We start from the raw sequence: 18,090 nt of genomic DNA, 5'->3' as shown, positions 1-18,090 counted from the left end.
AGTCGAGGGACTGGAGGTTGGCATAGGCTGGGATGAAGTCAGCTTTGTTGGCAGCAGAACGGCAGTTCCAGAGGCTGCCTGCGACCTGGAACTCCAGGTGAGGGGTGCGTGCAGGGACCACCAGGTTAGAGAGGCAGCAGCCGCGCGGTGTGGTGCGTTTGTGTAGCCTGTGCAGAGAGGAGAGAACAGGGATAGGCAGAGGCATAGTTGACAGGCTGTAGCAAATGGCTACAAAAATGCAGAGGAGATCGGAATGAAATGAGCTAAGCATCTGGGAGAGGAGAGAGCAGGGCCTCCCTCACCAAAAACTTCTACCTCAGAAACTAAAATTGTTTCACTGAACCACCCGAACAAAAACTCTCCCAACTTCCACCTTTAGAAATCAGAATTGTTGTGAACCACAGCGGTTCAATGTTTAAAGGAATAGACTAGAAATTATCTCATAGAACAAAACGTATAAGATCTACTAAGTCTGTGTTCATCTCAGACCTTATTTTCAGCGTTTATCCCAAAACCCTAGTCTTTCCCCATTCATTTAGGCTACAAGCTGGCGAGCTCTATACAGTGCACACTGCTTTATGGCACCCTTTCACAGTCATGGGGAGAATCTCAATTGCATACTCCTCGCCTCCTTCTCAAAACCCATTGGATGAGAAAGCCAGAGGTCCCGCCCCTCTGACCTTCTCCTCCAATGAGGAGAGAGGAGGTGAGGAGAGAGGACGCGAGGAGTATACTCTACAATCGAGATTATCCCAGAGGGTAACTGCATACATGGAGTGTGTCTGAAAGTGGGTGTTGCTAAAGAAGTGGGAGGATCAACAGAAGTGGGTGTATGGAAACTTAACAGCTAATTGGGCAGATTGGTTGCCACTCAAGACCATTTTTTGTGTGGCTGCTTGCTGCTTCCTTGTAGCAATTTAGCTAAACCTAACCCTAACTCTTTTCCTAATCTCATTATCCTGACCTTCTATGCTAAACTGCCGAGTAAAAACCCATAACTGATCCAAATCAGACAGGCTAGATGCAGTTATTTTGAAATTAATATGTATTCAAAACGCCTGGCTTTTGAACGGTTATTCAAATGACCTGGGCTATTCACTGCAGTTTACAGCCTAGACTAGAGTTGTGTACTCACTTGAAAACAATAATAACATTCTTCATTACATTGTGTTGATGTAGCTTAGGTAGAATACGTTTCTTGTCCCTAACCTTCTAGTCAATCTTTGTTTCATTTCAACAATTTACTATCTGTGATGTGCTAGATGTCTTGCTTAAGATTTATGTTTTTTAAAAATCCACTGGGGCTGATATGCTTGATCCATTTCTACTGCAGCGCTCTGCCCCACTGATTGCTGAATCATCAACCCGTAACCTGACAGTTATATCTGGTACTATCCCCAAGGTTTGGAAGGCGGCCCATGTACTCCCCCTTCACCAAGGTGGTGACCCCTTGTGACCTAAATAATTATCGCTCTATTTATAAACTTTTTTGCCTAGCTAAAATATTAGAATCCTTAATTAATTCTCAGCTAAGATGTATTCTAAATGTACATCAGTGGGGTTTTAGACCAGGTCATAGCACTATCTCTGCTGCATCTCTAGTTATAAATGATGTGGTTAACTGTAAGGATAGAAGGCAACATTGTGCTGCCCTCTTCATTGACCTGTCAAAGGCTGTTGATCACTCACTGCTAATTCAGAGGCTTGGCCTAGACCAGGCTGCATGTAACTGGTAAAAAAATGACTTGACAGATAGAACTCAATGTGTATCTACTGATGGTGTTAAATCAGGCGACAGTGTGCTTTAGGACCATGCGGAGGGTTCTGAGCAGTCGGGTAGGCTGTTTGGAGTGTTTATCCAACTGGATAAAAACAAAAATGAATATAAATAAAGTGATGTCTCCCCCACTTCTAAAACCAAAGTTGCACCTATGCTGTTTACATTAACAATATTGACTTGTCTATAAAAAACTGTAACCTCCACTTGTATACAGTTGATAGTTGTTGTGTATGCTATTTCCCCCACGGTTGACCAGGCTCTATCTGAACTACAGTCTGCCTTCATGGAATTACAGAAAAACGTTATTGACCTGAAATGAGCATTAAATGCAGGGAAAACTCAGTATATGTTGTTCTCTAGTGCACATCAAAATAACTGATTTAATGTACTTTGAATGGTGTCCATATTGATTGTGTCCCTGCTAATAAATATCTGGGAATCTGGATAGATGAAATGCTGTCTTTTAAAAAGCATATTGATGAGTTAGTTAAGAAGCTGAGAATAGAAATGGGCTTCTTCTATAGAAACAGGTCCTGCCTATCGCTAAACAGTAGAAAGCAGATTATTCAGTCAACGTTCCTATCGGTCCTAGACTATGGTGACATCATTTACATTTACATTTACGTCATTTAGCAGACGCTCTTATCGATTTACAAATTGGTGCATTCACCTTATAGCCAGTGGAACAACCACTTTACAATATGTTTTTTTTTTTTTTTGGGGGGGTGGGGTAAGGGGGGGTAGAAGGATTACTTTATCCTATCCCAGGTATTCCTTAAAGAGGTGGGGTTTCAAGTGTCTCTGGAAGGTGGTGAGTGACTCCGCTGTCCTAGCGTCGTGAGGGAGCTTGTTCCACCATTGGGGTGCCAGAGCAACGAACAGTTTTGACTGGGCTGAGCGGGAACTGTGCTTCCGCAGAGGTAGGGGGGCCAGCAGGCCAGATGTGGATGAACGCAATGCCCTCGTTTGGGTGTAGGGACTGATCAGAGCCTGAAGGTACGGAGGTGCCGTTCCCCTCACAGCTCCGTAGGCAAGCACCATGGTCTTGTAGCAGATGCGAGCTTCAACTGGAAGCCAGTGGAGTGTGCGGAGGAGCGGGGTGACGTGAGAGAACTTGGGAAGGTTGAACAGAGGAGAGAGGTGCGCTTGTGAAGTTGGAAAACATTTTGTGTACGTTTTTTTCCCCGAATTGGTTTTAACTGCACTCTACTTTACTTACCTTAACAAAATAAGATGTATAGTTGAATATTTTAGAAATGAGTCGTCTCAATTCGCTTGCTGCTTGGCTGTATTGACGAAGGTTCCAGTGCCACTGGCAGTGGCTTCGGGAGCTGCTTGGGTTCGTCGGATCGGGAGCTGGAGAGGACAGTTTAGTCTGAGGTCATTTAAGGGCTTCGGGGACACTGGACATCGTTTTTCGGAAGCATGCAGGGCACTTTCTGCCTATTGGATTATAAATAGTCAACTGTTGGTTTCAAGGGCTTTCTACCGTGATAACTATGGGGTTAGACTGTTTGTTTTTTATAGCTCCAACGGCGCCAACGAACATTTTTCAGTTTAGCATCCGGGTTTAGGTTATCTTAAAATATTATTGTATTGTGTGTATTGCCAATTGTTTGCAAGTGGATCATTCATTATTCATTCTTTTTATATACACATTCTATCTCTAGGTAACTTTTACTCTATGGATTTATCTGAGCCTGTGGTGATAGGGTTACATCAACATTATAAATATGGTGGAAACTCCCACTAGTCCATGCCTCCACCAATCCAATGCTTTTAGATTATGGGAAGTAGTGAACAAGTGCACACTTCAGGAGAAAGGAGATATTATTGGGACACACTCAGATGCTCTGTTAATCAACCACATTGGTCTACCACAAGGCTTCCTTGGTTCAAACTGTCAGATTATTGTTATAATGTTGTTTGTAGTATAGAGATAATGATGTTATTGATTATCAATGTTATGATATTGATTATGATGTAGAGTATTGTTATGATGTTGTTGGTAGTATATAGATAATGATGTTATTGATTACAAAAATGCGAGGGGTGTATTCAGTTTTGTGAGATACTGTATGTTAGAGCAGGAGTAGGGGGGGTAGAAGTTAGAGGTCTGTTACCTGAGTCAAGATCAACGGGAGGGAGGGAGGGAGAGGGAGAGGGAGAGAGAGGGAGAGAGGTTAAATTAACATCAACAGACTAACATGCAGTCAACTGAATATCTTTTCATCACTGACTTCTAACCAGTGATGTCATCACAACCAGTAACCTTTTCCACTCTTCCACTTTTGGTCCGGCTCAGCTTGACCTCTGACCTCTGAAATGAACGATTTCAAAAACAGACAAAGCAAAGGTATTAAATTAGATATAAACTCATCTGCAAAGAGAGTTACACATTTCCATGGAAAGGGAATGTACACTAAATGACCAAAAGTATGTGGACACCTGCTTGTCAAACATCTCATTCCAAAGTCATGACCATTAGTATGAAGTTGGTCCCCCTTTGCTGCTATGACAGCCTCCACTGTTCAGAGAAGGATTTCCACTAGATGTTGGAACATTGCTGCGGGGACCAGCTTCCATTCAGCCACAAGAGCATTAGTGAGGTAATGTTAAATATACATTGCTGCGTGGATTTTTTCCTTTGGACTGCCAGATGGTGAAGCGTGATTCATCACTCCAGAGAACGCGTTTTCAATGCTCCAGAGTCCAATGGCGGTGGGCTTTATACCACTCCAGCCGATGCTTGGCATTGCTCATGGTGATCTTTGGCTTTTGTTCGGTTGCTCAACCATGGAAACCCATTTAATGAAGCTCCCGACTAACAGTTATTGTGCTGACGTTGCTTCCAGAGGCAGTTTGGAACTCGTAGTGAGTGTTGCAACCGAGGACAGACGGTTTTTACACGCTACCCTCTTCAGCACTCGGCGGTCCCGTTCTGTGAGCTTGTGTGGCCTACCGCTTCACGCTGAGCCGTTGTTGCTCCTAGACGTTTCCCTTCACAATAACAGAACTTACAGTTGACCGAGGCAGCTCCAGCAGGGCAGACATTTTACTAAATTACTTGTTGGAAAGGTGGCATCCTGTGACGGTGCCACGTTGAAAGTCAATGAGGTCTTCAGTATGGGCCATTCTACTGCCAATGTTTGTCTATGGAGATTGCATGGCTGTGTGCTCAATTTTATACACCTGTCAGGAAGGGGTGTGGCTGAAATAGAATCCACTAATTTGAAGGGGTGTCCACATACTTTTGTATCTATAGTGTGTGTACACACGTGTGTTGTTGCATCATACCATCGATAAGCCTATCTTCCCCATCACATCATGAAAGGTCATGTTGATGTTCATTTAACCTCAGCCTCTCTCTCTCTCGCTCTCTCTCTCTCTCTCTCTCTCTCTCTCTCTCTCTCTCTCTCTCTCTCTCTGTCTCTCTGTCTCTGTCTCTCTCTCTCTCTCTCTCTCTCTCTCTCTCTCTCTCTCTCTCTCTCTCTCTCTCTCTCTCTCTCTCTCTCTCTCTCTCTCTCTCTCTCTCTCTCTCTCTCTTTCTCCTCTCTCTCTCTTTCTCCTCAGATATCCAGGCTCTAAGCGTCAGTCCACCAGGTAGGTAGAGTATACATCTACAGTGATTATAGCAGTTCAATATTAGTCAACTTTATTATCCCACATGGAGAAATTCATGTGTCCATACACACCATTCTAAAACCCAATAACAAGTACTGTTTTATGGAACTACTAATACTTGTCAACCACAAAGCATTACTGCTGTTAGAATAACAGAAGCCCTGTCATAATCTGTCCTCACCACTGTGTTTTCCTCTCTGCTGTTTACAGCTGAATACTCAGTCAGACTGGTGAATGGGCCCACTTCCTGTTCTGGGACAGTGGAAGTCTTCTACAGAGGAGAGTGGTCAGGTCTATGTTCTATGGGGTGGGGCATGAGAGAGACTAAGGTTGTGTGTAGAGAGCTGGGCTGTGGGAATGCTGTAGCTGAATCTAGAGGACCTCTGGTTGAAGAGGGAGGAGGAGGAGTCACACTATGGAGTTGCAGAGGAGATGAGTCTACTATTGGAGAGTGTAACATTGTAGGAGGAGGAGGACCTGATTTCTGTTATGGTGAATATTATCATCATGTGATCTGTTCAGGTAAGAGACTGGTAATATTGAGAGATTTAATTGGTACATTATACAAGATTAGCATATATCATGTTTTATGTTTTTTTCATTTCATTTAAAGAGAGGGAGAGATGTTAGATGTATTTAAACATTATATTTGTGTTTGTCATATTGGTTTATGGGAGATGTGCATGGGCAGATCATTGTAGTTCAGATGTTACTGAAGTGAAGCTGCCTGATGGATGTCCAGCTGTTTATTTTCTATAAAGTGAAGTGAACTTATTCCTGTCTCCTGCCTGCATTATTCCCAACCCTATACTGAGTGACTAAGAACCAATTTCTACCTCTTACAGTATCAAACATAGCAACCTACAATCTTTTATCCAACATATTTGTGTTTAGTCCTTGACAGTGTCATCAACAAAAAGGATTGAATGTTCCACCAACTCTTTTTCTCCAGAGTCTGTGCAGCTTGTGGATGGAGCTGGCCTCTGCTCTGGGAGACTGGAGGTGAAGTCCAATCAGTCCTGGGCCTCAGTGTGTGAAGCTGACTTTGACCAGCAGGATGCAGAGGTAGTCTGTGGGGAGCTTGGCTGTGGGGCTCCTGCAGCTCTACAGGGGGGGCTCTATGGAGAAGGTGAGGGTCAGACCTGGGATAAAGAGTTCCAGTGTAAAGGCAATGAGTCCCTTCTCCTGGACTGTGACATCTCAGACAGAAAAAACAACACCTGCCTACCTGGTAATGCTGTTGGACTCACCTGCTCAGGTAAGAAACAGTTTGTCACTCAATCAACATTGTTTCTCGCCTGGAGTGAAGAATATGAGAGGCAATATATAGTGCGCTCCAAAATTACTGGCACCCCTGTCTGGCAATGCACAAACAATACTTAAAGAAATATAAACAATATAATTATAGAGAGAAACTGAAAATACCAACATGTGAGAAATACTGTACTATATTAATGTTCCAATGGAACCCACCAAAATCATTTATTGATTAAATTAAAAATCAATGTCCTCCAAATCAAGGTTTCACAATTAATTGCACCCTTAAAGATTATTGTAAATAACATCTACCAAAATTAAACCAGTGTTAAGTGAATATTTTAATCTCAATGGTTGAACTCAACTATTTCAGTGTCTCTGTGCGTCTCCCAAAAGGTTGTAATGCTTTTGGATCAATAAACAGACAGAGTCCCGGTCTGCATAGTCAGGCCTTTATTCATTGAGAATTCTGTTCATCACAATTTCAGAGTCCATCTTTTATACTCACACATCATACAAAAACCCCACCCCTTTTAGGCGGGCTGTTTTCCTCTGCTCTCCTAACCATCAGGTCACACACACATGTTCTTATCATAGGCTGCATTCCTTAGTTATCGCCGTCCTCATACTCCTTAAAAAGCCTAACCGTTTCTCTCCTCCCTTAATTGGGAGGCCTCTTTATCTTGGTTTCCCAGTTGTCTGTAGCCAGTTCTCCTTGTCCTTTGTTGTCTGGTCTAACTCTTAATCACATTGCTAAATAGTAGCTCAATGTCATAGTCTTTACTGGTCCTACACTCACACATTCTAACACATTTCACACAGTTTCAGGGTGTAATAATTAGTCATTAATAATTATTCTATCAACCAGGAATTAAATTCCACTTATTTAAGTGTATCTAAGTCTTAAGGAACTATATTGAGCCATTACATCACTTCCTGTTTCACTAGGGTATAAAAATGAGGTAACACGCATACAATATCCCTTTGTCATCCAACACCATGAAGAAAACAAAATAACTGGCAGTTCAAAAGAGACAGATGGTCGTAGACCTTCATAAATCTGGTAATGGCTACAAGAAGATCCACAAACGATTGAATATACCACTGAGCACTGTCAGGGCAATTATTAAAAATAAAAAAAGATATGGAACAGTTGAAAACCTCACGGGTAGAAGACACAAATGCATTTTGCCCCCCAGGAAAGGGAGGAGGATGGTGAGAGAAGCAACAAAATCCCCAAGAATCACTGTGAAAGAATTGAACGTTTTGGTCAGATACAGCAGCGACATGTTTGGCGTCGAAACAGAGATGCATACAAGGAGAGGCACCTCATACCCACTGTGAAATATGGTGGTGGGTCAGTGATGATTTGGGGCTGTTTTAATTCCAGAGGTCCAGGGGCACTGGATGGCATAATGAATTCCACCAAGTATCAGGCAATTTCGGCTGACAAAGAAGGCTGGGACTTGTCCGTAGGTGGACATTCCAACAAGACAATGACCCAAAACATACCTCAAGATCCACACAGAAATGGTTCTGTGACAAAAAAATCAATGTTCTGCCATGGCGATCTCAGTCCTCAATCCAATCCAATCAAAAATCTGTGGGCTGAGTTGAAGAGGGCAGTTGATAAGCGCAAACCCAAGAATGTGAAGGATCTTGATAGGATCTGCATAGAGGAATGGTCCAAAATCCCTCCAAATGTGTTCCTTAACCTTGTCAAAGATTACAGGAAAAGACCCCATGCTGTTATCCTTGCCAGAGGTGGTTGCACTAAGTACTAAATGAGGAGTGCCAATAATTATGAAACCTTGATTTTGGTGACATTTATTTTGTATTAAATAATTGTATGATTTTGGTTGGTTCCATTGAAACATTAATAAAGTACAGTATTGTTTATATTTTTTAAAGTATTGTTTGTGCAGTCAGGGGTGCCAGTAATTTTGGAGCCCACTGTAGCTGTGTTTTAGTGAGAAAATAGTAAGATTACTGTCTCTCTCTCTTCTTTTCTCAGAGCCTGATGATGTGAGGCTGGTGGGAGGAGGCAGTCGCTGTGCTGGTGGAGTGGAGCGGTACGACCAGGGAGAGTGGAGGACTGTGGGAGCTGAAGACTGGAACAAGGAGGCTGTAGCTGCAGTAGTGTGTAGACAGCTGGGTTGTGGCTCCACTGTTTCAGTTCTACCTGGAAACACCACTAGAGGGTTTGGAGTTTACTGTTCTGGGTCTGAGCCTTCACTGAGGGAGTGTGGGAGAATAGATCTCTTTCCTGGACTCACAGTGATCTGCTCAGGTAATATCAAGATATTATAGTTATATTCAACTGATTTCCTTCATTCATACAACTTCCTCTGCACTGCTCACAATGACTGTTTAGCTTGTAAATCTGCTTTGCAAAACAGATCAATCAGTCAAGTAGGAATAAAATACAACTTAAATATCCCAGAATGCTTTTGTATTTGAGTGTTATCTCACTGAACGTCTCTACTCACTACCACTGTCACATGTCATGTTATTGTCATATCTAAATGAGGAAAGTAGTTGAGGAGCTACGTTTTCTTTTTCTCTCCTCTTGTTCCAGATGTCCTGCTTCAGCCTGATATCAACATATGTTGTCTCAGTGACTGTAGGCCCACTACTCATGTTGCCCTGTGAGGGAGGGTGGCTAGCACTGTTACATGCTGATGTTATTGTCATATCTATAGGAAACTAGTTGAAGAGGTTTTTCTTGTTCTCTTTTATTGTTACAGATCTCCTGGTCCAGCCTGATATCTTCCTGACTGACTCAATGGGAGGGATCTCCAGGGGCCATGAGGGGCCAGAGGTGTTCAGGGGCTACAACTTCACCATCACCTGCTCCACTCAGCCACAGTACCCAGGAGGCTCCTTCCTCCTCACGTTCACCGGCTCCAACAGAACCCAGACCCAACCAGCTGTCAATCACTCTGCTGCCTTCCTCTTCCCTGCTGCAGATGGCTCCCACCAAGGGAACTACAGCTGTGTTTATGACAATTATGTTTTCTCTCATAACTTCTCCTCTGAGAGTGAGCTCCTCTCCCTCACCGTCACAGGTAACTGAACATGATCCAGACTTCTAACTTTGTCATTGACAGATTTCCCACAGATCTATGTGATGATGACCAGTCCCCTCATCAAAGGTGTTTCTGTTTGCAGCCTCTCCTCTGCCAGCCTTCATCATCAGACACGTTGTAGTGCTGCTGATCCTACTGACAGCCATCACCACCATCTACCTGTACTACAAGGTAAAGACAGTTACTCAGACGTTACAAGTCATTTAAATGTTTGTGTCTATGAGCAGGGTTCAGATTCTACATTGGTCTATATCTGTGTTTAAGGTGTGTGAATAACCAGATGTGTATCTTTGACTTGTGTTGCACTATCTTGGGTTTGTTCTTCTGTACTGAGAACGAGAGACGCGCACACACAGAGAACGAGAGACAGACACACAGAGAGAACGAGAGACCGGGATTTTAATAATAGCTGAAAAGTTCAGAATTAGTTTATCTTTCTAGAACCTTGGAAGACATCTAAAAAGAGTGACAGCAACCACCATGATTCCTTTTAGTTTGTTTTTTTGCAACCATGGTAACATGGGGTTTTGGTAACATGGGGTTTTGGTAACATGGGGTTTTGGGTAACATGGGGTTTTGGGTAACATGGGGTTTTGGTAACATGGGGTTTTGTTAACATGGGGTTTTAATTATTTTTAGAGAGTAGCTCAATTACGTCTGTTTTGTGTTCCAGAATGTATTGCTGCTTTTTGCTTTTGTCTTTATGTCTTTATCTTATTTAGTGTTTCTCTTAGATTCTTTATCTTGAAGTGTTTCCATTATTAGTCCATGACTGACTCACTCACTCACTCTTGGTGCTGTGTCTCCCTAGACCACCAGGAGGCAGAAGAGAGTGAACAGGGTGAGCAGCATGGATCTTTATGTTGATGCCAATGCCATGGAGATGGTATCTCTGAGCTCCAGAGCTGAAGCTGGACCGGGAGAGGAGAGAGCAGCCCAGGGGACTGAGTAGGAGTAGAATGATGCTGACCCTACATGCTGATCTTAGGTCAGTTTTGTGTTTTAAATCTATGGTCAGCAGTGGACTGGTGTTTATAATGTGGTGACAAACCTTAAGTGGTTCTAATTTTAATAACACAAGTTAAGAATTAGTTTATCTTTTTATAACCTTGGAAGAAATCTAAAAGGAGTGATTGTAACCACCATTATTAATTTTGTTTGTTTTGTACCACCATGGTACCATGGGGTTTTGGGTAACATGGGGTTTTGGGTAACATGGGGGTTTTGGTAACATGGGGTTTGGGTAACATGGGGTTTTGGTAACATGGGGTTTTGGTAACATGGGGTTTTGGGTAACATGGGGTTTTGATTATTTTTAGAGAGTAGCTCAATTAGGTCTGTTTTGTGTTCCAGAATGTATTGCTGCTTTTAGCTTTTGTCTTTATGTCTTTATCTTATTTAGTGTTTCTCTTAGATTCTTTATCTTGAAGTGTTTCCATTATTAGTCCATGTATTATTATAATCATCTGTTCATACTTTGTATTTTGAAACATCTGAATAAAGGGGTCATTTTAGTTTGTTGTTGGGGATTGTTTTGTTGCTGTTGTTTACCTCATGATGTTATTGATTATAAATGTTATGATATTGATTAGGATGTAGATTATTGTTATGATGTTAGTAGTATATAGATTATGATGTTATTGATTATAAATGTTATGATATTGATTAGGATGTAGATTATTGTTATGATGTTAGTAGTATATAGATAATGATGTTATTGATTATAAATGTTATGATATTGATTAGGATGTAGATTATTGTTATGATGTTAGTAGTATATAGAGATAATGATGTTATTCTCTTATGATCTGTGGGTTACAGGGAAAGTATAGTACTTAGTTCAGGTCTGATATACATTAAATTGTGAATATGCTGTGTGCAAATCAATCAATTAATCAAATTAAAGTAAATAAATATGGTAATATATATCAATGATCTCAAAGGTATTGTTGAGAAGTGTTTATTTCATATTTGTGATGTGAGTGCAGATTATGTTGATGTTATGTTATTTACCCTTTACAGATAAAGACCTGTTGCTCTCTAAACTGCCATGTAATCACTGAATGCTTTTAATAAACTCACAGGCTGTCAGTCTTGTGTGATTTCTCTCTTGGAAAGACTACAACATACAGTATGAATTAACTGAGATCAGTCTTGTGTGATTTCTCTCTTGGAAAGACTACAACATACAGTATGAATTAACTGAGATCAGTCTTGTGTGATTTCTCTCTTGGAAAGACTACAACATACAGTATGAATTAACTGAGATCAGTCTTGTGTGATTTCTCTCTTGGAAAGACTACAACATACAGTATGAATTAACTGAGTTCAGTCTTGTGTGATTTCTCTCTTGGAAACACTACAACATACAGTATGAATTAACTGAGATCAGTCTTGTGTGATTTCTCTCTTGGACAGACTACAACATACAGTATGAATTAACTGAGATCAGTCTTGTGTGATTTCTCTCTTGGACAGACTACAACATACAGTATGAATTAACTGAGATCAGTCTTGTGTGATTTCTCTATTGGAAAGACTACAACATACAGTATGAATTAACTGAGATCAGTCTTGTGTGATTTCCAACCAAGTTTTTCAAACATATGATCATGATAGTAGATAGCTGGATGGAAGCAGTGTAGAAAAACTAACCAACTGTCATACTTGAGTAAAAGTAAAGATACCTTAATAGAAAATGACTCAAGTAAAAGTGAAAGTCACCCAGTAAAACATTTGGTTTTAAATATACTTCATGATCAAGAAAAAAATTATATATTTTATTTCAAATTCCGTATATTAAGCAAACCAGGCAGGCAGCACGTTTTTTGGGGAAGTGTGTTCCACTAATAACAGAGGAACAGGGGGAAGTGTTCCACTACTAACAGAGGAACAAGGGGAAGTGTGTTCCACTACTAACAGAGGAACAGGGGGAAGTGTGTTCCACTACTAACAGAGGAACAGGGGGAAGTGTGTTCCACTACTAACAGAGGAACAGGGGGAAGTGTGTTCCACTACTAACAGAGGAACAAGGGGAAGTGTTCCACTACTAACAGAGGAACGGGAAGAAGTGTTTGTGTGCATGTGTACCAGCTCTGTCTCACTCAAATGCCCATTCCAGCAGACTGTGCTCTCTCTCTCTCTCTCTCTCTCTCTCTCTCTCTCTCTCTCTCTATCTCTCTCTGTGCTCCTCTCTCTCTCTACTCCTCACTCTCTCTCTCTCTCTCTCTAATTTCAATTTCAATTTAAGGGCTATATTGGCATGGGAAACGTATGTTAACATTGCCAAAGCAAGTGAAGTAGATAGTAAACAAAAGTGAAATAAACAATAAATATTAACAGTAAACATTACACTCAGAAGTTCCAAAAGAATAAAGGCATTTCAAATGTCATATTATGTATATATACAGTGTTGTAACAATGTGCAAATAGTTAAAGTACAAATGGGAAAATAAATAAACATAATATGGGTTGTATTTACAATGGTGTTTGTTCTTCACTGGTTGACCTTTTCTTGTGGCAACAGGTCACACATCTTGCAGCTGTGATGGCACACTGTGGTTTTTCACTCTCTCTCTCTCTCTCTCTCTCTCTCTCTCTCTCTCTCTCTCTCTCTCTCTCTCTCTCTCTCTCTCTCTCTCTCTATCTCTCTCTCTCTCTCTCTCTCTCTCACACACACACCTTCTCTGGCTTTGGTTGATGACAGAGAAAGGGAGAGGTGCATAGCTACACTCCAATTCTGTAAGTTTGGGTGTGTGTGTTCAGAACTCTGGTGGTATTCTAGACATGATCTTGCTAGGGAGTGTCCACTCCAGTACATGTGTAGTATAAGGATGTGTTGAGGCCTAAAGGGACCCTGTGTTTAACTCACACACTGCAACAAGACGGCTGTAGTAGCTTTTGGTTTATTGAAGAACAACTGTTGTCTCCATTGAGCACAAAGTTGTGGTCCAGGTAGTTGTTTTATGATTGACTGAAAGAGGGGGACTTTCAGAGTGAGACTGATGTATGTTGGTTGGATAGTAGTTAATTAAATGTCAGGTTGGTTGGATAGTAGTTAATTAAATGTCAGGTTGGTTGGATAGTAGTTAATTAAATGTCAGGTTGGTTGGATAGTAGTTAATTAAATGTCAGGTTGGTTGTCTATTGGTTATTTCTTGGTTGGTCGAACATTGGTTGGTTGGTTGAATGTTGGGCCTAGGTGTTTAGTCATTGGCTTGTTGGCTGAATGTCAGGTTGGTTGAACATAGATCCTTGTTGATAGGCTGTTAGTTTTCATTAGGTTGTATTTTGGTAGTTTTTTTGGTTAGACTGGTTCCTAGGAGGAGGAAGAGGAAGATGAGGCTGAGCTGTGACCGTATGACATCATTCTCCCCTTACCTGCTGAGAGAGAGAGAGCGAGAGAGAGAGCGAGAGAGAGAGAGAGAGAGAGAGAGAGAGAGAGAGAGAGAGAGAGAGAGAGAGAGAGAGAGAGAGAGAGAGAGAGAGAGAGAGAGAGAGAGACAGAGAGAGATACATGAGAGACTTACTGTATACACCTTATTTATGGGAATAGGCTGCCATTTGGTACAGTACATCACCAGGGAGTAGCTACCTCTGGGACCGAACGTCTTCATGTAACAGTTAGTGCAGTAGGGCTTCTCATCATGCTGAAACACAATGCACAGAAAACATCTTAGTTCATTAGATACATAGATATACACAGATAGATAGATATACACAGATAGATACATAGATATACACAGATAGATAGATAGATAGATATATACAGATAGATAGATAGATAGATAGATAGATAGATAGATAGATAGATAGATAGATAGATAGATAGATAGATAGATAGATAGATAGATAGATAGATAGATAGATAGATAGATAGATAGATAGATAGATAGATAGATAGATAGATAGATAGATAGATAGATAGATAGATAGATAGATAGATAGATAGATAGATAGATAGATAGATAGATAGATAGATAGATAGATAGATAGATAGATAGATAGATAGATAGATAGATAGATAGATAGATAGATAGATAGATAGATAGATAGATAGATATATAGATAGATAGATAGATAGATAGATAGATAGATAGATAGATAGATATATAGATAGATAGATAGATAGATAGATAGATAGATAGATAGATAGATAGATAGATAGATAGATAGATAGATAGATAGATAGATAGATAGATAGATAGATAGATTGATACTTTCTTTCCCCCTCTCTCCCTGACTCCCCCCTCCATCTCTCTCCCCTCCCCCTTCTCTCCCTGACTTACTCTCTCTCCCCCTTCACTTCCTCCTCTCCCTCCTACATCTCCCCCTCCACGTTATTCCTCCCTCTCTCTCTCTCCCCCTTCCCTTCCTCCCTCCCTCTCTCCCTCCCTCCCTGTTGATACTATCTCCCTCCCTCCCTCCCTCCCTCCCTCCCTCCCTCCCTCCCTTAATTAATTAATTCTGCAACTCTGACAACTATTTACTTTTTTCCCAACTGCCACCAGTTTGGCGCCAACACATTTACAACAAAGACATATTGACAGTCAAAAAAAAAGAAGTGTGTAAAAATATATATAAAGTATGTTTCATGCTGAAACCCTCATATTAAACACCAATGCTATTTACTAAGTTCATGGTGTCACACCCTGGCTCTGGGACTCTATTTGTTTAGCCAGGGTGTGTTTATTCTATGTGTTCTGTTTCTATGTTGGGTGTTCTAGGTTGTGTTTCTCTATGTTGGCCTGAGTGACTCCCAATCAGAGGAAACGAGTGTCAGCTGTTTGCTGGTTGTCTCTGATTGGGAGCCATATTTAAACTGTCGGTTTTCCTTTGTGTTTTGTGGGTTCTTGTTTCAAGTTGGTTGTGTTTGACCGTGTACTGTCACGTTACCGTCTTTTGTTGTTTTGTTCGCGTTTCGCTCAATAAATGAGTATGTTTGCCTGCAACACTGCGCCTTGGTCTACTCCTTACCCTGACGTTCGTGACAGAAGAACCCACCATACCAGGACCAAGCAGCGTGTCCAGGAACAGGCAGCCTGGACGTGGGAGCAGCGTCGGAGGGTCGAGAGGCAACCCCAAAAAATTTTTAGGGGGGGGCACATGGCAGGGGCGACTGGGCAGCAGGAGGCTGCCACAGGGCGATTAGGTGAGGAGGCCACCAGGTTAAGGGGGCTACTGGCGAAGAGGGAGCAGGAGTTAGTGTTGCAGAGGATGGAGCTATTAGAGGCGATTAGGGAAAGGGTGAGAAATGAGGCACGGTGAGAGGAACTCGGTAGGCAGCTGAGGGAGCGGAAGGTTATGATGAAACCCAGTCCCGCTCCTCACACCAAGCAAGTGGTGTGCGTCACCAGTCCGGTCCGGCCCGTTCCTGCTTCCCGCACTAAGTGTACGGTGCACGTCGCCAGCCCGTCCCGGCTCGTTCCTGCTTCCCGCACTAAGTGTACGGTGCGCGTCGCCAGCCGAGCCCGGCCTGTTCCTGCCCCTCGCACTAAGCCTACGGTGTGCGTCGCCAGCCCAGCCCGGCCTGTCCCTGCTCCACGCACCAAGCCTACGGGGTGCGTCGCCAGCCCAGCCCGGCCTGTTCCTGCTCCACGCACCAAGCCTACGGTGTGCGTCGCCAGTCCAGCCCGGCCTGTTCCTGCTCCACGCACCAAGCCTACGGGGTGCGTCGCCAGCCCAGTCCGGCCTGTCCCTGCTCCATCACCAAGCCTACGGTGTGCGTCGCCAGCCCAGCCCGGCCTGTCCCTGCTCCACGCACCAAGCCTACGGTGTGCGTCGCCAGCCCAGCCCGGCCTGTCCCTGCTCCACGCACCAAGCCTACGGGGTGCGTCGCCAGCCCAGCCCGGCCTGTCCCTGCTCCACGCACCAAGCCTACGGGGTGCGTCGCCAGCCCAGCCCGGCCTGTCCCTGCTCCACGCACCAAACCTACGGTGTGCGTCGCCAGCCCGGCCCGGCCTGTTCCTGCCACTCGCACCAAACCCACGGTGTGCGTCGCCAGCCCGGCTCGGCCTGTTCCTGCCACTCGCACCAAACCTACGGTGCGCGTCGCCAGCCCGGCCCGGCCTGTTCCTGCCACTCGCACCAAACCTACGGTGCGCGTCGCCAGCCCGGCCCGGCCTGTTCCTGCCACTCGCACCAAGCCAGGGGTGCGAGTGGCCAGCCCGGCCCGGCCTGTTCCTGCCACTCGCACCAAGCCAGGGGTGCGAGTCGCCAGCCCGGCCCGGCCTGTTCCTGCCACTCGCACCAAGCCAGGGGTGCGAGTCGTCAGCCTGGTCCAGAACATTCCTGCTACTCGCACCAAGCCAGGGGTGCGAGTCGTCAGTCCGGTGAGGCCCGTTCCGGCTACTCGCACCAAGCCAGGGGAGCGAGTCGTCAGTCCGGTGAGGCCCGTTCCGGTTCCACGCACCAAGCCAGGGGTGCGAGTCGTCAGTCCGGTGAGGCCCGTTCCGGCTCCACGCACCAAGCCAGGGGTGCGAGTCGTCAGTCCGGTGAGGCCCGTTCCGGCTCCACGCACAAAGCCAAGGGTGCGAGTCGTCAGCCCGGTCCGGCCAGTTGCTTCTCCAAGCACCAAGCCAGGGGTGCGCATCGTCAGGCCGGTCCGGTCCATTCCTGCTCCACGCACCAAGCCAGGGGTGTGTATCGTCAGCCCGGTTCGGCCAGGTGCTACTCCACGCACCAAGCCAGGGATGCGCATCGTCAGCCCGGTCCGTTCCTGCTCCACGCACCAAGCCAGGGGTGTGTGTCGTCAGTCCGGCTCCGGCCAGCGGGGCTAGACCGGATCAGGGGCGCTATGGGGGGTTGATTGGAGGGTGGTGGGCAAGGCCGGAGCCAGAACCGCCGCCGAGGAGGTATGCCCACCCAGCCCTCCCCTGTTTAGCTCTTATTGAGGCGCGGTCGCAGTCCAGGGTGTGTTTATTCTATGTGTTCTGTTTCTATGTTGGGTGTTCTAGGTTGTGTTTTTCTATGTTGGCCTGAGTGACTCCCAATCAGAGGCAACGAGTGTCAGCTGTTTGCTGGTTGTCTCTGATTGGGAGCCATATTTAAACTGTCGGTTTTCCTTTGTGTTTTGTGGGTTCTTGTTTCAAGTTGGTTGTGTTTGACCGTATACTGTCACGTTACCGTCTTTTGTTGTTTTGTTCGCGTTTCGCTCAATAAATGAGTATGTTTGCCTGCAACGCTGCGCCTTGGTCTACTCCTTACCCTGACGTTCGTGACACATGGTTTATATTAAGGATAATGTTTTACAGCTTTGTATTATATATATATATATATATATATATATATATATATATATATATATATATATATATATATATATATATATATATATATATA

General features: G+C 43.8%; 1 protein-coding gene across 1 annotated transcript; it reads left to right on the top strand.

Annotated features, from left to right (window-relative positions):
- Nucleotides 1-9,440: 9,440 nt before the first annotated feature.
- LOC311115377 (uncharacterized protein) lies at nucleotides 9,441-10,026 on the top strand (the record flags this gene model as incomplete). The annotated part of the gene is made up of 3 exons (XM_084190557.1): nucleotides 9,441-9,729; nucleotides 9,833-9,921; nucleotides 10,015-10,026. Exons 1-3 carry the CDS (start codon nucleotides 9,447-9,449, stop codon nucleotides 10,024-10,026), a joined length of 384 nt encoding a protein of 127 aa, XP_084046683.1. The 5' UTR covers nucleotides 9,441-9,446.
- Nucleotides 10,027-18,090: the final 8,064 nt, after the last annotated feature.

Source organism: Coregonus lavaretus (assembly GCF_964263955.1).
Source record: "Coregonus lavaretus genome assembly, contig: HAP1_SCAFFOLD_3806, whole genome shotgun sequence".
Lineage (NCBI taxonomy): Eukaryota > Metazoa > Chordata > Actinopteri > Salmoniformes > Salmonidae > Coregonus > Coregonus lavaretus.
This window is presented reverse-complemented; position numbering and strand designations above follow the sequence as displayed.